We start from the raw sequence: 18,401 nt of genomic DNA, 5'->3' as shown, positions 1-18,401 counted from the left end.
AGTGTGTGCTAAACGCATCAGACAGAAGCAACAAAAAAACACACGCACAAGCGAACACACAAAGTGAAGGATAATGGTAAAAACGATTGGAGAAGCAGCGATTGCTTCGTTCAGCTGTTTGAATTCTGCGTCCAAGAAGCGTTCGCACACAGCGGCGCAGACACACTGAGGATGTACTACTCTGCCTGTGACAAATTAATCCATCAATCCACATCAGTCTAACAAGGTGGCTTTCAGGTTAAGTCCACAGCAAAGTCTGAAAGAGCCAGAGAGACCGGGCAACAATGGAAAAAAGAGAGTGACGGCGAAAGAGAGAGAGAGAGAGAGAAATGAGGAGACAATCACGGCGAGGGATATGGGGAGAAGCGGCTCTCTAAAGACGCAGTTTTGGCAGAAGCTTGTCAGTGTGTGACTGTCGTAGTCAAAGTCAAAGTTCCACCAGGGAGAGATTCAGACAATGGACTGCACCAGTCTCCCTCAGCATCACACTGGTCCCCTGACACAGACGCACACACATTTTCAGAGGGATGTTGTTCGGTCTAAGCTCCTCTGTCTGTTTGTCAGCCTCTAAGCCTGAATGGCGTTGGCAAGGAAGACAGTGTGCGGGAGAGAGTGAGAGAGTGACCGAAAGCTGGCGGTGGATGGAGGGACCAAAATAAGGCAATATGTCACATCAGAAAACTACAACGAAAGCAGACAAGTATTCTGGGTAGTGAGTATTTCCAAAATATGAGTCTACTACTTGAAAAACTTGTCTTATTGTGTGTTTGAGTAGGGAGTCTGTGTCCTCACAAGTACAGACGAATGAGAATTAATTGACAAAATGACACAGCTTTACCAGTCGTTGCTTCTTTAAAGGGGAATTCTGGTATTTTTAAACCTTGGCTTTTACATATTTTGGTGTTTAAGTGACTAATCAGTACAAAATGTACAACTTTGATGATCAAAATATGTCCACTTAAGTTCTTGTTGTTGCCACTGACAGGCTTTTTCTTAAAGAATAACATCCCTTTTGTTTGACCACAAACAGTCGATATTGTTGTCCCCAAACCCACCAGACTCCATTCACAGAAACAGAAATTCTATCATTGTTGAACACACTTCATTGAAACTTGACAGAAATAAAATTCAACTTGCTAAAACTTTTTTTGGTTTGTTTTTCCACTGTTCAAACAAACACAAACTCCGGTTTGGTCGAAATAAACTCCTAATTTAGATGTGAAAATATCAGGAAAGGAGTGAGACGGAGAGCGGACATCAGAGAGGCAGCGGGTGAAAACAGCGTGACGAGTCAGAATGTTTTCACATCTACCTGGGTTTAAAATAACAGAATTCTACTTTATGACTTATTACTGTATTGTATTTGTATTCTTCTCTTTGCTTGTCTTCTTTCTAGCTGTAACATTTAAGCCTCCTGTGGACAGGTACTGTAAATTAGCATTTTGCTATAAACAGTGAGTGCGCTGCATCTGGCTGCATGTTGCAGCAACAATGTTACTGTAATATCCATGTCAAAAAAATAAACTAAACTCAATTTTAATAAGGACCTCTGTTTGGACTTGTTGACTAAACAATCTTTGATACGTTTGAGAACCCTTTTTAAGAAGTGCGTGACTGCAGACATCTGTACACATGTGCACACACATACAGAGATCATTTTATTCCTTTTCTCGACAAGATTTTCATCATTCCTGTGGATATTTGTTGCTCACCATTTATTTTCACAAGGAAACATCTCCTATACACTGCTTCACACACTCACACACACACACACAGAGCTCCGGGCTGTCCCCATCACCAAAGGAAAACTTGGTGAGAGAAACACAGCTGCAATCGTTTGCTTTATGTCTCGTCAGCAGCGAGTTTCACTGTGCTGTCCTATTTAAAGTGGCTTCAGGAGAGAATCAGTCTAAATATGGACTTATACATTCAGTTTTTCCACCCTGACACTGATCATGCCTGTATGGCTATACTCTACATCTTGACCGTGACATGAATGAATCTAATTATGATGTATTTTGAAGCATCCCGTCTGTCTATGTTACTGTATTTCATGCTTTTCCTCTTTCACAGCTGATTTGATTTATTATTGGAATGATTGAGCTCCTGTGTCTGTGCCACCGCAAAGACTGCAGGCCTGTCTGACCACAAAGACACACTCACACACACACACACACATTCAAGAAGTAAGTTTATATTTCTTATTCTGTGTTAATATTTATAACAGCAGAATGCTGAATTGAGGATTTTTTGACCCTTGTTAATGACAAGTATTTTCTAAAGTTTACTGAAGGAAGTTTAATAAATTTGCCGAGCTGAAGCCTCTGCACACGGGACGCACATTGAGTCACACACACCCATTTACTTTTGAGAAGGTTTCCACACATGCACACACACACACACACACTTCGTAATACGGTCTCCCATTTCCGTCACTTTGCATCTCAGATTCTGCGAAATTATAATATAATATGAATCTTCCAAGGTTCACATTTTCCACAGGATGATGGAGACTTTCCATTACCATAACATTACCATAACGGTAATAGTTTCGTGTGTGTGGTGCCCAGTGGTTTCTCGGGGTGTGGAAGGAAAGACCATTGCTGGAAGTGAAAAACAGCATTCCCAGAAGTCATTGTCTTTAAACTCCTCACTTCGCAGGACCCCACCTCCCCCTTCTCTCCCTTTCTCAAGTCCATGCAGCTGTCTGACGTCTCAGCAAAGGGTTGTTGGAAGCATTTCGGTTATAAAAAATACATTAGAGCAAAGGAAAGTGGGTTGGAAAAAACTGCCACGCTTGCCAGACAAACACTCTCTTTAACGGCTCTCTGGGCTGTGTGGCATTATAAAAACCGGAGACACGTTGACAAGCAACAGGTAAAGGGAACGTGTAAATAGGCTTGAGTAAAAAAACATGTCTGGAAATCTTACAAGATAGAGGCCCTTAAAGGTTTTACACATTCAACAGGCACATTACTGGAAAGAACAGAGCGAAAACTAGAACGGTTCGAAACTAAGGTCAGATTCTTAGATTATATCGGGTTTTATTTGGAAACGTATCACTGCAACCTAAAATTCAGGTAAAATTAGGTTCAGTTGGAACAGATGAGGCAACAGTAAACTGGGCTGAACTTGTTGAAATTGCCCTGTTGTTTGCCCCTGTCCGACATTTCAGTCAATAAAAACAGTTATAAGACGGAGTAAACTATTTTTATTCTGCAGCACATGTTCCAGATAGGTGTATAGAAAACAAGCCAAAGCCAATAAAGGAGAGCAAACTGAAGAAAATACTGCAAAAAAAGAAAATACAGTCATGTACCAAATTGGCCCCGTATTCATCTGGGGCAGTGGTGGCCTAAAGGTTAAAGAAGCGAGCTTGTGACCGGAGGGTCGCAAGTTCAAACGAAGGCAAAAACCACTGTAAGTGAAATTGAGGTTTTTAAGGAATTTTGCCCTGTGCCATCAACCTCTCCTAATGCGATAATTCAAAATGTGCATAAAATAAGTTGACATAAACACAACCATGGCTAATAAAAGCTGACAAAAAACATCAGATCCGGTTTCTAAGAATGAAAAGCTTTGTTTTGAATATGCAAAAAGAGTCTGTGACACTGGGGTTGTGCAGTATCTCTGTTCTGTTTTTCTTTTCTTGCAACAAAGCCTTACCTCTCCATGTTTACCATTTCAATTCCTGTGAAGTAATCCTCTTTTCCTGTACAAGATGTTCCTCTGCCTACCTTTTTACAACAGTATATCTTGTCCAGAACACATTTAACCACTGTCCCTCGTTCTGGCTCGTACCGCAAGCCTCCCGGACTACAGGTGGACTTAAGCTTCGATTTCAAGAGGAGAAACTGAAAACTAAAAACAGACAAAGATGTTTTCTCCATCTTTTCAGCTGATAGACAAAGAGGAAAGTCATTTTTTGTTTTATTAGAGCTTCACTCTCATAAAATAAATGTTAAAACTCTGCCGTGCATTCTTTCCATATCTTGTCTTTTATGCTCCTTATATCGCCTTGCTCGCTCCCTTTAGAGCGGTTATGAACCCAGTACATAAAAGTCAATACCAGCATGTATAAAACCGAGGCTTGGCAAAATGTGGAAAAAGGCTGATTGACAACAATAAAGTGGCAGACAGCAAGAGAGACGCACATATAGTGGTATGAAGTAGAGTGCTCTTACAGTCGAGTAGCTGCAAATGAAACGGGGGAGACTTCAAGGCAAAGTGAAAAAGAAAAGTTTGACATCGAAATTTTAAAAAGACGTATGTGCAGGTGTTCTGAAGCATCGGTGTGTCCTCTCACATTCCACCTCTTTCTCTCTCCTACTGGACCGAGCTCACCTATGTGTGACTTTGAGAAGTGGCCAAAGTCTCGCCCCCTTCACTTCTCTCTCTAGCCCTTCTGCCAATCTTGATTTTTTTTCATCTGCACTTCTAACAAATCAAGGAGATATTTCCAGAGGAAGGTAGACAGTAGCCAAGTGTGTAGGAGACACAAGATGATGCGAGAGTATAGTTGAAGTGGCAAGTAAATGCAACTGGAGAGAGGGAAGATAACACGGGGGAACGTGGTATATATTGACTTCAAACCCAGAGTGAAGATTGGTCAGGTGGAGAAGGGGGTCAGTGAGGTTGTTTTGATCACTCACAGAACAAAATAAATTTGAAATATATCATCCATATGTTAAAAAAACATTAAATCGCTGTAATCTTTTGTTTGTTTATATATTTTATCATTTTATTCTGTCGGTCAGTGCAGTCAAATGAGGCAATTTATTCTGATTAGCAACTCAGTTTCATTCAATTCCAACAAAACAGACACACAGACAGACATTATCTCCTATAATTTTCAGGTTTACTCAGATTGAGTCTCAAGTGAACGATCCTCCTTTCATATACGTAATTTACCTCTTTTTTTGCTTCTCTTTCTTGGTTTGTAAAATATATATTTTTAATCTTCACCTTTTTCACCTTTCACAAGCAACAAAAAACCCACAATCACCCGCTTGTCATCAGTGTGTAATTGTTATTTACTCCCACGCCAATTGACTCTATGTTAATGCTAGGAATTAAGACTTTTAAGACTTTTTTCTGGATGTGCAGTTCTAAGTTGTCTCACCTGCAGTCGTTCCAACCAGGGATCCGACGTTGCTCTCATCTGCCACTGAAACAAACAAGCAAAAAAACACATTAACATATATACACTTACACGTTTTCCTTTGCTGTATAGATTACTTCCTTCTGTCTTCTGCTTTTTTATTTTTTGTGCCTTTCTCGCCAAATGTCAAAAGCCACCTGCTGTCCACATGTTCCTTATCCCTAAAACCTGTTGTAATCTTATTGCACTTCTTCTTCCTGTCCTCTCCTTCAATTTCTATTATTCTTTCTGTCTTGTTTTACAAGTTGGCGGCATAGCGGCTCTTTTTTTCCTGTGATGTTAACTCAGTTTCGCTGCTACTGAAGTCATTTCCTTTCCTCCTTTCTCTCTCACTCCATTTGTCTTCCACCCTCCCTTCTCTCCTTCAGTCTCTTATACTCCTCAACCTATCCCTTTCACCTCCTGCCCTTTACCCTCACTTCTCTTGTCTGTGTTTTCATTTTTTCTTAAGTTACATTGACATCATCCAGCGGTGTACTCCTCCTTCTTCCCTCTCCTTTGATCACCAGTCTCTCCATCATTGCTCCTTGTTGATCCTCCTTTCACTTTCAACCTCTCCCCCAGTCTTTCCTTTGCTTTTACACCCTGCTTCAAAAAGCCACAAAGCTGGCCGATGCCAACAAGGAACACATTGACTAGTAGCACTCAAACACACACACACACACACACACACACACACACACACACACACACACACACACACACACACACACACACACAGACCACAAAAACCAAGCTGTATTATGGCTTCTCCCAGCAAATACTTTGCTAATGAAAACCAAGCCTAAAGCGTAATTCTAGCTGCATGTGTGTGTGTGTGTCTGACGGCATCTGTCTGCGGTGAAACAACATGACTGCTACAGCAGCACAGTAGTTTGTGGATGACAGTATGTGTGTGTATGCCTACTTCAGCATATCTGCAGATGCCACGTGTGTGACGCACACAGAGGCACACTCAGACTGCACATACTGGGGCTGTCACTTAAAAAAAATATCAGGTTTGAGTTAACAGGATTACTAACATGTAATTTCATTCTGATTGTTTTAAACTCAACCTACGCAGCCTCATCCTAAACCGAGTTCGACAAACTGATATTTTTCCTCTGTCTGTATTTGCAGTGAAAGGAGCTGAAAGAAAACAAAGAACAAAACCTAAAGGCAAGGAGAGGGAAAAACACTGACAGAGCAGACAGAGAGAAAAAGAGCCAAAGATTTGATAGAGTGTGAAGGACAGTGAGAAGGAGGGAGGGAGTTCATCATTTGGAACCAATCCTAAATTGGTCTTAATTTTTTAATTGGGCCTGGTTGGCAAATTAAATCAGGACAAATTAATAAAAAATGAAATTATGTAACTGACCCATGAATGTTGTCTGGCTCTTTTTCTTTCTTTACATAAACACAACGGCCAAAACACAGCATGGACTCGCACTCAGAAAGTACCGGTGACTAATTATGATGATGCCTAATGAGTTAGGCGACAAGTATTTACAAACATTAAATGGTGGAAGTTTTAAAAACTATACCAAAAAGGGTCTTTATTAGCTTAAGAGAGAAAGAAGAGAGAAAGAAATAAAAAGTGATGTTTCTACAAAATAACTAGAATGGCACTCTGTAGAGTGCATACCTCCACCAAGTCCCAACAGTCTGCTTCAATTCAATCAAGCCTAACCCAATATCAAGCATGACAGTGTCACCTATAACTTCTTAACCATAATTTGAGCTCACCAGATCTAGAATCGGCATCAATTGGACTTACTCATAGATACCAGCAACCTAAATATACTCTTTTTAAACAAGAGTTATGCATTATTCCTTGAGAAATTGATGAAAATGACGAAAAACGCCCTGTCGCACGATGTTATAGAAAGTGAGAAAAAGTTCCTGGATCCGTTCCTTTATCCACCGATAGTTAATGGTGTCTATTGTGGGCCGAGACCCATCCTCCATTCAGGTTTCACGGAAACTCATTAGTTTTTGTGTATTCCTGCTGACAAACCAACCAACTAATGGACACGGGTGAAAACATAACCTTCTTAGCAGAGGTAATTCAAAAAAGACAGCGACTACATTCATAAACGTAAGAGCTTGCATAGAGGTGGAGTATTATGTCCTCATTCTGTGGCCAATAAATCAATCTGTTACTTAAAAACTGCACATGAACAGAACCTTCATGTTTGCACCACATGTCCCCATGTAGAGCAGATATTTTTATACTTTAAAAGACAATTTGCATACACTACTAATGAGCAAAATCTTATTTCCATACTATTACACAAAAGCTGAGTATGCTGACAAAGAACTACTTGCTAATTTAAGTACCTGTTAGCTGATTTTAACAGCTCATTAACAACCTGGTTATGGTTATTATTTTGTGGACTTAAAGAGGCTCGAATGTCTCTTGATGTCGGTTATCTTTTTTTCTCCCTACTCTGTTTAAACCTGAACATACACAACCTCCATGGATTTCCATGATTTTTTGATTGACCTATTATCACAGAGGTACGTTTTTCTCCCAGGTCTGAAATTGAAATCTTAGCACAAGCATTGTTTTCTTTTTGTCACATGTGAGCAAGCTGTTCTACTGGACTTTATTTAGACAGAGGGCATGATGGGAATAAGAAAAAAACAGCAGGGGGGGGATCTAGAAGGATTTCAGGCTAGTCCACAGGGATAATATTTATTCTGAAAGATGTAAGATCCTCCAGTTTACACTATTTCTGGATATTAAACATCTTAATCTTAGACAAATCCTGTTCCCCTCCTGTCAGAAAAAAAGAGACATGTTTGTTCATAAGCTGTTATTCCTGCTGCTTGATAGTTCTGCACTGAAAACACATCACGCTATTCAAGCGTTTGTCAAAAATTGAGTAAAGAGCAAGCGTGTCAAAAATACAAAGGAGGTAACATACAGACATATCGTACATACCATCAGTCTGTAATTTATGTAGAAATTGACGTATGTGCTTTTCAAACTCCCCTGTTCTTTTGTCTCATTTCCTGTCTCTAACATACACACAAACATGCAAACGGCTGGCAGTGGAGCCAGCTTGAGGAGGAGGACTGAGGGAAGTGACATTTGAAACAATAAGCTTTTGTTGTGCCTCACCATCCACTGTCATATTACATAGATGTATGCATGAGCACAGGCACAACTACACGCATGCACTTATCTCTAAAGTTGACTTTTTAACAATCACACAAATGTCACTGAACCCACGCATCAGAATATCAGCAGTCAGGGAGCAACAGGTGACAAAGCTGACGTGGAAAGCGGGATCACAGTGGCAGCAGCAGAGGTAGACTATCCTGCCTTTTTTTTTACATAAATAAATAAACCACAATGAAGCTGAATTAACACTCTGCTATACATATGAGTCAGACAGAGACAGGGAGAGAGTAGATGCCACGTAGATAGAGTGTTTTCCAGCCACTGGGGCTTTGTTGGCCACAGAGAAAACCACTGCAAGGCAACAACAACCAGCTGTTTCTCCACCTTCTCCCACTGCTTCAATCTTTGTGTTCACGTATATTTCCTCTGTCTCACCTGTCATCTGTTACCTTCTTATTACTTTATATTACAGCACACGTATTCACCATGAACAAGTTGCTTATTAGCTTGAGTCTTGTTAACAAGACCCAGTAAATTAGTTCTAAGCGAGACCTTACTGAAAATTGGGAACATATTCGGAGTGAAAAAAGACACTTGTAGTTTTGTGTTGTGTTATATAACAAAAGGCAATTGAGAGCAATTGCCCATGGAATAAATGTACTTACAATAAAAATATTGTAATTTGGCTCGGATGCAGCATGCAATTTGCAAAGTTACTTGTAAGACAGAGAATTAAATAGATTTAGTGGAATAAAAACAACATAGTTTCCCTCCAAAATGTGGTGGAGTGGGACAAACTGGCAGATAATTGAAATACACAGTATTCAGTACAAGTCCCTTAAAATTGTACTCAAGTGCATTTAATATGTGCTTCTAATGACTAATAAACAGCCAGTATGCTACTAATATGCATGCTGATAAGCAGCTAGTTCAGAGTTTAGATGTTTGGTACCCACAAATCTGGTTGTTGCCCATTAAACAATATCTGGATGACCGTTCAGATAATATGTTTTCCCCAAAATCAATGCAACAGTGATCATAAGTGGCTGGACAGTATGCAGGTGTTTTATGTCTGCAGAGTCGTCAGCCTGCAGGTGGCTGTGTGGAGCATGCCGTTGGTGCAGCAGCCATGCATCAGCGGGAATATTCAAATTTTCGGTGAGGAAAAGATGCATGCACCCACATGCAGAGCTTATAAAACAGTAAGATCTCCCCACCAGTGTGCTGCTGGTTCTGAGTCGTACCCAGGTCCATGCTCTTCGAGGCTTTAACATGCTGGAACTGCCGCTGGTTCTGGCTCTGGCTCTGGCTCTGGCTCTGGGTGGGAGACTGGGGCTGAGCTGGGTTAGAGGTGTGAGAGGTTTCCCTGGAACAACATTGATTAGATGGTCACGACAATAATGTTGGTTGAGCTTTGACTCTGATTATTTCTTGTGGAAGTTAAGTTCTTAGTAAGCCTTCTTTTCAATCCTCGTGATCAGTTTTAGTTATTATATCTTGAATGAAGTTGAGACAATATTTCTTCTACAGTCAATCATTGTGTGTGACCCTCATGCATAGAACATGTAAACTGAATGCTAATGGCTCCCAAAAACTTCTGTCCCTTGAGGTCCCTCAGATAAATACTGAGCTTTAGTTTCATTGCACCAAATAAATAGAACAAATTACAAAAGGTATTAAAATTAGCCAGGAATGTGCCTATAAGTCATTTTAAGTGTTTACTAGATAAAAATGGTTGCTGTACGGTGTTACTGCTTTGTCTGTTATTTATTGTTTTTTTATTTTGTTATTTTTATGTTATGCTCTTATTGCTGTGGCTTATTTTCTCTTTTTCCATCAGGGTGTTGTTTTTTATTGTTGAATATGATTATGTCAGACATCTATTTGCTCTTATTTGGAGTTACTGTGAACTCTCGCATCGCTGTAAAAGAGCTTAATGTAAAGTCAATTTTCCCTGAATAAATAATGTTTGATGTGGGTAGCATCCATGACCAGCAAATGAGAGTGACTTCCTTTGGTAAAAGCAATGTCATAATGTTGCTTAAAAACAATGAATGATAAAAGGCCCACAAATGATAAATCATTTTGAAACACTTTATGTAAACACATTCATTTATGCAACTTTAAACACACAAAATTATTTTCAAGAACACACAGAATGTCTGTTCATATAGAAAGCACACTGTATTGCAACTTTGTAAGAATAAAGATACACCACCGCAGACCTTTCCTGCAGATAGGAGTGTTGGGTCGAGCTGCTGAAGTCTGCTTCATGTCCGTACAGCTCCCCGTCCTCTTCCTCATCCATGTGAGAATAGCTCCCATTGGTCACTGAAAAGCAAAGGAACACATCTGCATTTTAGGTGGGAGTAGTGGTGATATGATGCACCAAATCTCTAGAGCAATAGCAATGAGACCTGATTGAGTTCATTTTGGCTACAACTGAAATACAATACTTTAAATTCTACCGACCTACAACGAAACCCATTTATCTACTGACTGTACTACTGTAGTGTGACACTGATGAGCGTGTTAGTGGGTGACTCAGGAAAACTCCCCTGTCCTTTCTACAGACAAAACACAGCTGAGCAGAAGATTCCCATCTGCTGTGTCACATTTATGCTAAAGGGCATGACGGGGAAAACCTACGAGGATATCCTGATCATTTTCCCTCTCAATAGGTGACAAAATGCTCACTGTTAAGGTCGACAATAGCAGAACTCTGTTCATGGTTAAAGAAGAGGGTTACATCCAAACTCATTCAAGAGCTTCACTGACAAAACGTCTTGAGAATAAAAACTAGAGTGGGTGACAGACAAAAGAAATATGGAGTAAGGCGAAGAGAAAGATAAGCAGTTGGATGAGGAAAAAAACAAGGGGAAACAGAAAGAGGATAAAAACGCAGCTGCTCTACATCTACAGAGTTTTGCTGCAGATGTAGCTCAGCGATACGGCTGCATCTGCTTGATAAACGAGTTTATGACAACTTGATACACAGACACACAATCCACCCAAGCACAATTTACATACAGTCATCACTTCTCAGAGTGCATAGCTGTCACACAACACATGCCGGGACTATTGCACAATCTTCGCTGTGCTTGCATCCGCACATGTGACTGGAAGTAGAGATGCTGGAGCCGGAGAAGAAAAACAGCAGCGTCTGAAGATATCACATCCTCTCATCTCTATCTCTCACTCTCTCTACACTAATCACCTGCTTTAGTTTTCTTCTGGTCCCATTCTTGCAATCTGATATTTTGGCTGTCATTTATCTCTCCTTTCAGATCTCCCATAAATCATTTTATCTCCCACTCAGTTTTTTTTACCCCTAAACTTCCTCCCTCCTCCTCACTGCCAGCACCTTAATCAGCTGAACTGTCAAAAACTCATTCTTCTTTCACCTCACACACACACACACACACACACACACACAGGAGCTTCTCACTGACTCTCACTCTTTGAAGTAAAAAGGGCATTTTGCTGTGTGGATGACGGATCAATAGCAGTTTGCTCCAGTAGCAGATATATGAATTCACTTCCTTCCGTCTGTTTGGCTACAACATGCCTGTCTAATCATCTCTCTACTGTCCAACCCTTCCATCTTTTCCCTCCCCATCTGTGGGGAAACCAGTGTGTCAACAATTTTAAACATTAATTGACTGGTTTAGAGGAATTCCCTTTACTTTATTTTTATTAAATCTTTAAAACAAACGTCTATCACAAAAAGATGCTTAAACCTTCTGGTCACATTTAAGTTTATCTTGTATCTTAACAATAATCATACACTGACAAGAATGATAAACCGTGACTTTAGAGGTTTTATAGAGGTTCACAAGACATTATCCTTCCTTCTTCACTGATTACTCAACTAATGTTGTCATGATGGACTTTCTAACTTCAATACAATACCTTGAAAAATATTAACATTTGATACCATGTTTGACATCACAGGGAAAAATTGAGGGCATACAATTATAGATGTCTCTAAAAGATTAATATATCCAGGGTTAAATAGCCAAAATAATCAACTCTACACCTCATGTTTGTAACACAGGTAATGAAAGTAAACCCTGATGGCATGAGGTCAATTTGTCAAACCTGACAAAGTTCTTCCAGAGCCACAGAAGACATTAAACCACTGTTTTCTCAAGGTGAGTAGCACTAACCATGACGAGTGAACGGTTCTTCAAAGTGACAAAATTGGAGAAGATTGCATAATATTCAAAGCTCAACTAAAACCGTTTTTATTTTAGTTCATCTCATCCAGTAGATTAACTCTCCAGAGAGAGTGGAGAGACTACAAAGAGACAAAGTGCAGAGAAAAGGAAAAAAGTGAGTAAGAACTGTGGTTTCAGACAGAATGAGATGCAGCAATGGATAAGAGATAAAGAGAAAGATCTATAAATGCAAAAATAACACATCTGCATAAATACATATGGAGAGAATCATTAAACTCAATTTATTCTTCTGCTAGAGCACACATCAGTGCAAGAAATCCTCATTTTCATTCGGACTTCAATGCCATATAAAATGGATTCAGTATGTGAAATAGTTCATTAGGAGAGTAAAATACTGGCACATGCACACATGACACACACACACAGATACACACCCGCCGATAACATCAGCACACGCAACAACTCATAAAGCCTGAGAAATGTGCTTACTGTATATGGACACACACACACACACACACACACACACTCTAATGTGTGTATGTAAATGACACCATAACTGAGGTGAATTTGAACAGCAGAGTGTGTTCAAGGTCAGAGCTGTTTACCAGATTCAGTGTCAACACACAAAATCAACACTGTTTTATACTGGCCAACAATCACTGAACCAACACACACGCGCGCGCACACGGCAGCCATTAACACACTCCTAAACAGGCACAGATATCATTTAGAAATGAACACACACTTTTTGAACTAAACAGATACACACACTCACACAAACACACTAAGACATACAGATAACATAGGGATGGTAGCAGATACAGTTAGCGAGAGTGATATGAAGCACAGAGAACTAAAATAGCTCTTTATAAGAGGCCGAACCAGCAGGAACAAACAAGCAGAACAACCTTGAGAAACATGGGAGAAAAACAAAAGCAGGGAGAGAGAGCACGAGGGGTGAGAAATGAAAGAGAAAAAAGGGGGAGAATAATCTCTAATTAAGGCTGCAGCATAGATGGCAATATCTGTTTTGTTTATGTTTGTTTTTAGTTTGTTTTATCTTGGAGACATTGTTTATTTTTCACCATTATTAAACTTCACTGAATTTATGGCAAATGATGTGCCCACCTTTGATGATGCTTCACTGGCACGCAAATAGAGCAGAAAAACAAAATAATGGAAAAGTGAATAAAGTTCAGCTAAAATTAAACGGGTCAGACCGAACACGAGCACTGTTTCAGGAGGAGAAGTCAGGGCTGAGTAGTGTTCCAGAGGAAGAGGGTTTAAAATTGTTTTATTGGAGGAAAATTTATCAAAAACAAGCAATCAGCGGAGAGCAGTTTTATAAAAGCATGCAGGGTTCCCCTCAGTAAACTGCTGCCAGCTCTACCGCTGCCTCGAATGGAAACAGGTAAAGTAGAGGTAAAAGCATTTGGGTATACATCAAGTGCAAACAGTCTAAATGGTCCAATTAACGTCAGTGTGTATGGCAGAATTTCTCCAAAGCCAATAACCATGGCTCACATGAATGCCTGCAAATGGGCAATTTTCTTGAATATAAGGGAATAATGCTCAGTGTAGATTACAACAGTTAAGTCATGGCTCTATAGGTTTTTAATGAACATAAATAAACAAGGGAGGCTGTGCTTAATGCTAAATGTTAATACTATACTTAGGTTACAAAGTAGAAAACGATAGATCTGTTGTCTTAGTTCAAACACTGTTTACTCAAATAGCAATTGAAATTCATTAAAATATAATTAATTGTACAATATCATCAACCGTTAATTAAAATAACTGTAAATTGCCAGACTACAAAAATACAGCAAAAAGCAAACAGTTAGCCTCGCTGGGTTATGTCAAATTAGATCAATTACAGAAACAGATAATTTGTTGATATCTTAGTCTTTTTTTTATCTCAATTTAGCAAATATGTTTTCTGCTTTAAATCAGAAATATACTGGGACGAATAAGTTAACAACCCTAAGAATCTAATCAAGCACTTGATAAAATTGTTTTTTCATAATTGATGCTGTGGTGATAACGTCTTTAAAGCTTTCATGACTGACGCCTCTGGTTTCCCTTCTTTGCAGTTTTGATACTGTGCAAAAAGGTTTTTCGGTCATTTTACATCGGGGTCGCCCAAAGTGGGGAACAGGGCAAAGTTGACCCACCATAAGGTTCAATTTGGGCGACCAGAAAAAAAAAAGAAAAGAGAATAGAGAACAATTTACTGTTTTATTTTTATTAAACATTATTTTAATTATTATCTTTTTTTTTTCATAATCTAGGCATGCAGGGTAGGGTGATACTTTGCAAAGGAAGTCAGTCAATTACAGGAACTTGGGGTCCTATAAACTTTATCTTAATAACACAATACAGTACGATACAAAAGGTGATTCCTTTTGGCCTGAGGCCCATCATGAGGTTTATGCTTTGGCCATCTAAGGGAAAAAGTTTGTGCACACCAGCTTTACATAAACTGTACTCTTCTGTGCTACATACAGTGTTTGAGGTGACTTGATACAGACGGACCAAGAGAGACACAATACAGGAAGTAAGGCCAAGAAAATGGTTATTCCATTAAGATAATGCTGTACGTAAATGTCAAGTCTGTTAGCCTGACAGAACTCAGATGAGAAAGAAAATCCACTCACCATTAAATGCATAGAGATTGTTGTTCACCATGGGAGGATGAATAGGGCCGTTTGTCTGACCGACCAATCCTGTCTGTCCGTTCACTGGGCTCCCCGTTCCTGACAGGCCAGAGGAGCCGTCAAATGAGCGATTGGGTGACACCCCATGTTGATCCTGAAACAGAGCGTAAACGATAGTACTAAACACATTTCATACAGACAGATACAAACAGATCTTCTTTATTCAGTAAACCTTTGTGATGTTAGTGTCTGGAATGTAGTTTGCATTGAAACTGAGTGATGACCAGAGCAGTGAGTGAGGGCTTTGTAGCAGTCTATTCAAACACAATTAGATTTCAAGGAGACAGAATAAAGAGAGGGAGAAGGGAGACACTCGAAAAGACGGTGGAGGATCAAGGTGATAGAGGGGACGCTGTTTCCCATGGCCTGTAGGCTTGTAGCTGTCTGCGGCACTGCCTCGGTTTTCTGTGCGTTTGTGTGAGGTAATGACAGTCGCACTGACACCTATCCCCTCGAGGGATGGCCCTCATGGGGCCCTGTAACAGTCAAACAAAGCATTCATTCCTGTGTTGATGTGAGTCTTTCAGTTTATTATTTCTTTAGGAATTTAATTTGCATTTGTTTGTCTTCTGTGCGTAGAAAAATGTATGTATTCATTAACATGTATACATATGTATGCAATCTTGGCTGTGTGTTTCTCTGTCTTCTCTGTATAGACCCGGCCCTCCACTCAAACAACAAAGAAGACATAAAAGTACTCTGTGTGCGTAATAAATCCCTCTTGTCATCTTCCTCTTGACCCCCCGCCTTGCACCAGCTACCGCCCCTCGCCCCAGCTTCCCTCCAGTTCCCACCCAGGACACATCACTCTTCAGTGTGTTAGAGGTCCTGTGGGCCCCCTCCCATCCCCGGCTCTCTCCCAGCACACATCCCATTAGCTGGTGTCATAGTGCAATCAGATTACTCTCTACAAACAAACGCTTTTTCAGGCAGCAGAAGGAGGTTACTGAGGTATAAAAACATTGTGTTTAGTCACAGCTAAACATGTTTCATTTCTGCAATATATTACCCTCCATCTGTTATTCTCCGCAATAAAAAAGTCTTATGAAGGACGGGGTTGTAAGCTTCAGCTGGATTTATACATTACATTTGTCATATTTTTCCTATGAAACGATGTTAACCTGTTTGTTTGTGTACCACCATTTCGAAGCCTCGAGTATGGCATCATAGCCGTCCCTAACTTGTTTTTTTGTGACCATATTGTGATCATATTTCGATGAGAGGGTGGAGCTTGGGAGGATATGCTGACTGGATCTGACTGATAACCAAGGACACACTGTGGTGGTGACTTGTCAATCACCACGATAGCCACGTCCAAAAGCATACCCTGCTTTACTGTCTATTTATTCTAAATGGGAGCATATTTTACAAAATGAACTCGCAAAATCCGACTTCCGACTTCAAATGGAAAGCACAGTCTTTCCATATTTTAAACAGTCAGTGCTCAGGACAACAAACAAATCTAAAAGAAAAAACGATAAATCCAAATAACTAGACAAATGTAACTATTATAAGACAAAGTTAAGTAAAGACTCCATAATGTGAAATGAATCACTTGAAAACTATCAGCAAAGGTAGTACATCAGAATGACTTTATGTTGCACTGAAATTCAGATATTGTGACAACCACAGTGCTAATGTTTAAAAACAGCCTCTGATTACGTCCATGTAACCTGTGCAGGGTTACCACTTATTAAGCTTGGAAACAGAGGGTGTTTGGACAGTTACTATATGAAAAGAGCAGCTAGATAAAATGAGAGATTAGAGAGGACTGGCAGGAGATGAATACAGTAGGAAGGCCTGAGTGAGAGAAAGAGCAAAGGACACAGGCAAGAAAATGGAGGAAACAAAGATCAGAGGGGGAAAAGAGCAGAGTGGTCCACTTCAGTAATGTTAAAAGCATCAATACTGAAGCCCAAAAAAAGGCTTTTAAAGGCACAGTCTCTTATCTATCTGCCTTTATCTTCCTTTTTTTATCCTTTCTTTTCCACTCTTAAGACAAAGAGGGAAACATGGATGCAACTCTTTGATGTTGCTAACAGCTTTCACCATCAAGCTATTGACAGGGGGTGCCCTGAGCCCAGCAAGCCCAGCACACCATTACATGCACACATAGACTCATTATTATTAAGCACATTCACTTAAAACCAATGCGGCTTGATTTGCAATAAATCCTGCTGCATGAGGGTTATTAAGATCAATTTTTAGAAATGTGTTTGTTCAAATGTATTGTAGTGTGTGTTTCTGAACTATAATGTGTGTGTGTGTGAAGTAATGCCTCAATACTGAAACTTTTTTTTAAGTGTGTTTGTTTTTGTGTGCTTGTGTGTGAGTACATCATGCAGGGTGTACGCTATATGTTGCTTTTTTTCCATTAACAGCGGGTCAGGCAAAAGGCCATTCACACTTGAGCCAACAGCCCAGCTTTGTGTGTGCAAAAGGTTTGTGCAGACGTTCTACGGAGCCGTGTAAAAGGCATCAGCTGAAAGCAGCCGGGATGAAAAGCATCTTTTATTTTTTTCACTCATACAGAAAAGAGATAGAGCTGAGTGAAGAACACTCTGGCACACAGACACAAAATCTGAATAGCTCAAGTGTAAATGCTCTTTTTGCCACTGCTGGTAAGAGCAGGGAGACTAGTGTCAAGTATCTGAAGAATGGATGGAAGGGCCAAAAAGTCAGTGTGTGTAGAAAGAGAAGCAGAGAAGCAATAGACTGACTAAAAAAGAGAAAAAAAAAAGTCAGTCGGAGAGGATAGGAGCTACAGACTGAAGATAAAAGAAGCGCGTATGTTTGCTGTCATGGCATACAAGCGCTCTGTTTCTCACAGCAGGTGTCCTGACCTACATTCTGCATTTCGCTGACAATAAAAACAGACATTTACGTATATTATGAATAAACTTAATGCAACCTGTGTTTCACCTTTGTATATAAAGCTGCTCCAACCACACATGCTCTGTGTTCATCAGCATTAGGCTCTGTGCGCATGCATTTACACACATACACATTAGAATTAGAGTACAGCTGTGTGTCAAACTTGTGCACATATGTGTGTTTGTACCTTCAGAATTCTTAGCACCACTAGCTGGATTGTTCCTCGTACGTTCCCCTCCTGTGACATAGAGCGACGCAGAGTCTCCATGGCCACATGATTAGAGCATCCAACCAGCGACTCTCCGTTTACCGCTACCAGCTGGTCATTGACACGCAGACGGCCATCCTGGAAAACACAC

General features: G+C 40.0%; 1 protein-coding gene across 1 annotated transcript in view; it reads right to left on the bottom strand.

The window, feature by feature from the left end:
• Nucleotides 1-18,401, bottom strand: part of pard3bb (par-3 family cell polarity regulator beta b) — a 215,910-nt gene that overhangs the window by 106,096 nt on the left and 91,413 nt on the right. The window contains exons 13-17 of the mRNA XM_073473008.1: nt 18,230-18,388; nt 15,109-15,262; nt 10,496-10,601; nt 9,488-9,636; nt 5,123-5,167 (exon numbers count right to left, since the gene is read on the bottom strand). Of these exons, the coding sequence (XP_073329109.1) occupies nt 5,123-5,167; nt 9,488-9,636; nt 10,496-10,601; nt 15,109-15,262; nt 18,230-18,388 (613 nt within the window). The remainder of the gene's footprint in view (nt 1-5,122; nt 5,168-9,487; nt 9,637-10,495; nt 10,602-15,108; nt 15,263-18,229; nt 18,389-18,401) is intronic.

Source organism: Pagrus major, chromosome 9 (assembly GCF_040436345.1).
Source record: "Pagrus major chromosome 9, Pma_NU_1.0".
Taxonomy (NCBI): Eukaryota; Metazoa; Chordata; class Actinopteri; order Spariformes; family Sparidae; genus Pagrus; species Pagrus major.
Note: the sequence above shows the minus strand (reverse complement) of the source record. Positions and strands in the feature narration are given on the sequence as shown.